General features: G+C 39.1%; 1 protein-coding gene across 1 annotated transcript; it reads right to left on the bottom strand.

The window, feature by feature from the left end:
* Positions 1,749-2,465, bottom strand: LOC109229838. Its single transcript, XM_019395389.1, has 2 exons — positions 2,123-2,465; positions 1,749-1,981 (listed from the first exon to the last, which is right to left on the bottom strand). The coding sequence occupies exons 1-2, from the start codon at positions 2,463-2,465 to the stop codon at positions 1,749-1,751; spliced, it is 576 nt and encodes a 191-aa protein (XP_019250934.1).

Raw genomic sequence — 3,345 nt, 5'->3', positions numbered from 1 at the left:
TGCAAAGCTGGCAAATCAAAAGGATTACGTCCACACCTTACCACCCAGTAGGTAATGGACAAGCGGAGTCAATAAATAAAGTCATTCTCAACAATTTGAAAAAACGGTTAGAAGAATCTAAAGGCAATTGGCCAGAAGTGTTACCTGGTGTTTTATGGGCATATCGCACAACAACAAAAACAAGCATAGGTGAAACACCATTTTCATTGGTGTAAGGGGCTGAAGCTTTAATCCCGATTGAAATAGGGGAACCAAGCACGAGGTATACGCAGGCGTCAGAAGAAACTAATGAAGAGCAAATGCGCATAAACCTTGACCTACTTGAAGGACGAAGAGAAAATGCATTAATAAGAATGGCAGCACAAAAACAAGTCATTGAGCGATATTACAATCGGAAGGCACGATTATGATACTTCAAGATTGGGGACTTCGTGCTCAAGAAAGTTTTTCAATCCACGAAAACAGTCAATACCGGAAAATTAAGTCCAACTTCGGAAGGACCTTACAGGATTCATGGTACTGCGGGAAAAGGAGCATACGAGCTGGAAAATATGGATGGCAAGATATTATCTTCACATTGGAATGCCGTTCACTTGAAGAGATACTATTTCTAAAAGAATACCCACGGTCAGGTATCTTCATTTTAAAATTCCGTTTTTGAATTGATAAAAGTTTTACTAACGATTTTAGATGATAGGCAAAAAGCTATCCTGTACTAAATGATGAATCACGACCTGCAAGGCACGTGGAATAAATTAAAATTCCCGGTCTAGGGTTACAACTATTTTGATAGAAATTCAGACGCGTTAAGCAGTCTTCATCTATAATCGCCCCTCCGAGTCCCGTGTTTTTTTCTTTTCAGGGAAAGGACCGAATGAGAGGAACAATCAAGTGCTCAAGTTTTCATGCTTCAACGCTCAAACACTTGGGGGACCATATGATGTATACATACGCAAATCCATAAAGAAGACAAAGAAGATTGAGAAGCAATCAAAAGTTCAAGCCTAATCAACTCATTGAAAGAGTTAAGTGCAGAGCAAAAACCACCAAAAGATAGTCACGAGCTAATAGCCACGGGCCAAGGCCAAGACGAAACCTTACCATAGTTGGGTTAAAGGCAATGTACTGAAACAAGTTATAGATAAAAACCTTGTATTTAGAGTACGTGTACTAAAACGGGTTATTACATAACAACCTTGTATTTTATTCTTTCTTTTGAATCTGTTGTGAGGAAAACAGTTACGAAAAAGTTATAGATGTTATTTAAATACATGTAAAGTGTTACTTAAACTTGGCAAAGTTCAAATAAAAACTTGTCAAAGTTCTTTCAAGAAACATGTTTATTCCTATTTCTTTTGTCGTATGTTAACACCATTATGAAGTTGAGACGTCTTCTTCATTAAGTGTCGAATATAAAAGGGCCCTCTTTTATAATTCATGATTGATTTAAGACATTCATGAGAAAAAGTAAGCATTTTACAAAATAAAAATGCAAGTTATTCAGTAAGTCCTTAAAAATAAAGGCAAGAATAAACGAAACAGAAGTTTAAATAGTAATGAAAACTTCATAATATTAAAAAGTTCAGACTAATTATGAACTTAGTCATAAACCAAAAAGTTGATTAAACAAAATGCCCCATAAAAGGTCTGGGGACTTAACGTTTTCCACAAACCCTTAAAAAGACCAAGGGTTGCAACCACCACCAAGGAAAAAAAACAACAAAAAGCAACAAAGGAATTTAAACTTTTCACTGGGAACTTGAAGGAACTAAAACAGGGACATCAACAGCAGCGGGCGGCTCAGCTTGACTTGAAGGAGTGGGGATACTATCATCTTCAACTTGTTCAGAAACTTCAGCCATGGGAGAAGAGAAATCTTGGTTCTGCTGAGTCTTCTCGAGAGCCTCTTTGATCTTGGCTAACTCAGATTCTAAGTTGAAGTTCTCCTGGCTAACTTGAACGAGGGTATCATGGCGAGAATCTAAAAACGCCCAACACACTTCAATGGCAGATTTCTCTTCAAGGATCTCATAATCTCTTTCCCAATCAGCAATTTCATTTCATAATTTTTCATTTTCAGCGAAGGCAGATTCGTGAGAAGCTTGGAGTGCAGCATGAGAACTCTCTAAAAAGAGAACCTTATCAGAAGATTCCCGGAAGTCTTCTTGAGTTTGAGTCAGTGTTTGGACGAGTTCTCCAGCATATGCTTCTTTCTCAGCCAAGAGAGCCTTCAACTCTCTAATCTCCTCACTAGCCTTGGAATGTTGCTCAGAAAAAGAGGTTTCAAGACGTAACTTCTCTTTACTTGCTTGACTTGAGGAAGCTTTTACAACTGCCAGCTTTGAAGTCAAGGTCCTTACCTGCTGCTCCAAGGTACTTTTATTTTCTTCTAAGGTTTCCACATCAATTTGAAGACCGTCATACTGTCCCTTCCAATTATCCGCCTCCAATTGATAGTCACGCATTAATTGCTCTAAAAGGGTAACTCTTTTCATCATCTCTGTGCCAATTAAATTAACCTAAACAAAAAAGAAAAGGGAAGATGAGAACGCTAAAAATAGGAGAAGGATAAAATAAAGCTTGAAAAAAGGGGTACCTTTAAAGAAGCATGCAATATGTCATTCATCAAGGTCAATGAACTGTGGCTCTCAAGCTTAGCTCTTTCAACTGGACCAATCAAAGGCTTTAGCCACACGTCTGCTTGTCCTGATTTCCTTAAAAGATTACACTTAGCAGGAACTTCAATGGTGACTTGTCTCATAACAGTATTTCCACTCGAGGAACCAACCTCAGTATGATGAACAGGTGGAGGAGGAATCGTTGAGGGGGGGACAGTGGAAGCAGTAAAAACAGTCTGGGAAGGAACGGAAACAGTCATAATTGGTAAAGAAAGAGTCACAGGAACGGAAGTGGTAAAAGAAGCCAGGGGTGCTTCATCAGAAGCCGGACCAAAATCTTCACTATCAAACCCGCGGTTAAAAAGCTTCTCAACAGAATCATGAGCAGCAGTGGGAACATCATCAACATCATCATCAGGGATCACCACCAGGGCTTCAACAGACTCGGTAAGAGGAATAGAATGGTGGGGGGATGCTTCATCATCAGAGATAATACGCCTACGAGCCCGCGGCCTTGTTACCAAGGAACTTTCATCTTCATCTTCTTCAGAGTCTTGGTCATCAACGACTTTTCTTTTCGATGAAGAGCCCAAAATTATTTCTTGGGCCCTTTCCAAAGAAATACAAGAAGCCACGACCGCCTCTGTAGTAATCCCTCGAACTGCAAATCCTGATAAAGAAGAAGGATTAAAATAAGTTCAGAGAAAAGAGAAAAAAAGGGGCAATA

The sequence above is a fragment of the Nicotiana attenuata genome, chromosome 7, assembly GCF_001879085.1.
Source record: "Nicotiana attenuata strain UT chromosome 7, NIATTr2, whole genome shotgun sequence".
Lineage (NCBI taxonomy): Eukaryota > Viridiplantae > Streptophyta > Magnoliopsida > Solanales > Solanaceae > Nicotiana > Nicotiana attenuata.
The sequence above is the reverse complement of the archived record's forward strand: the minus strand, read 5'-3'. Positions and strand labels throughout refer to the sequence as shown.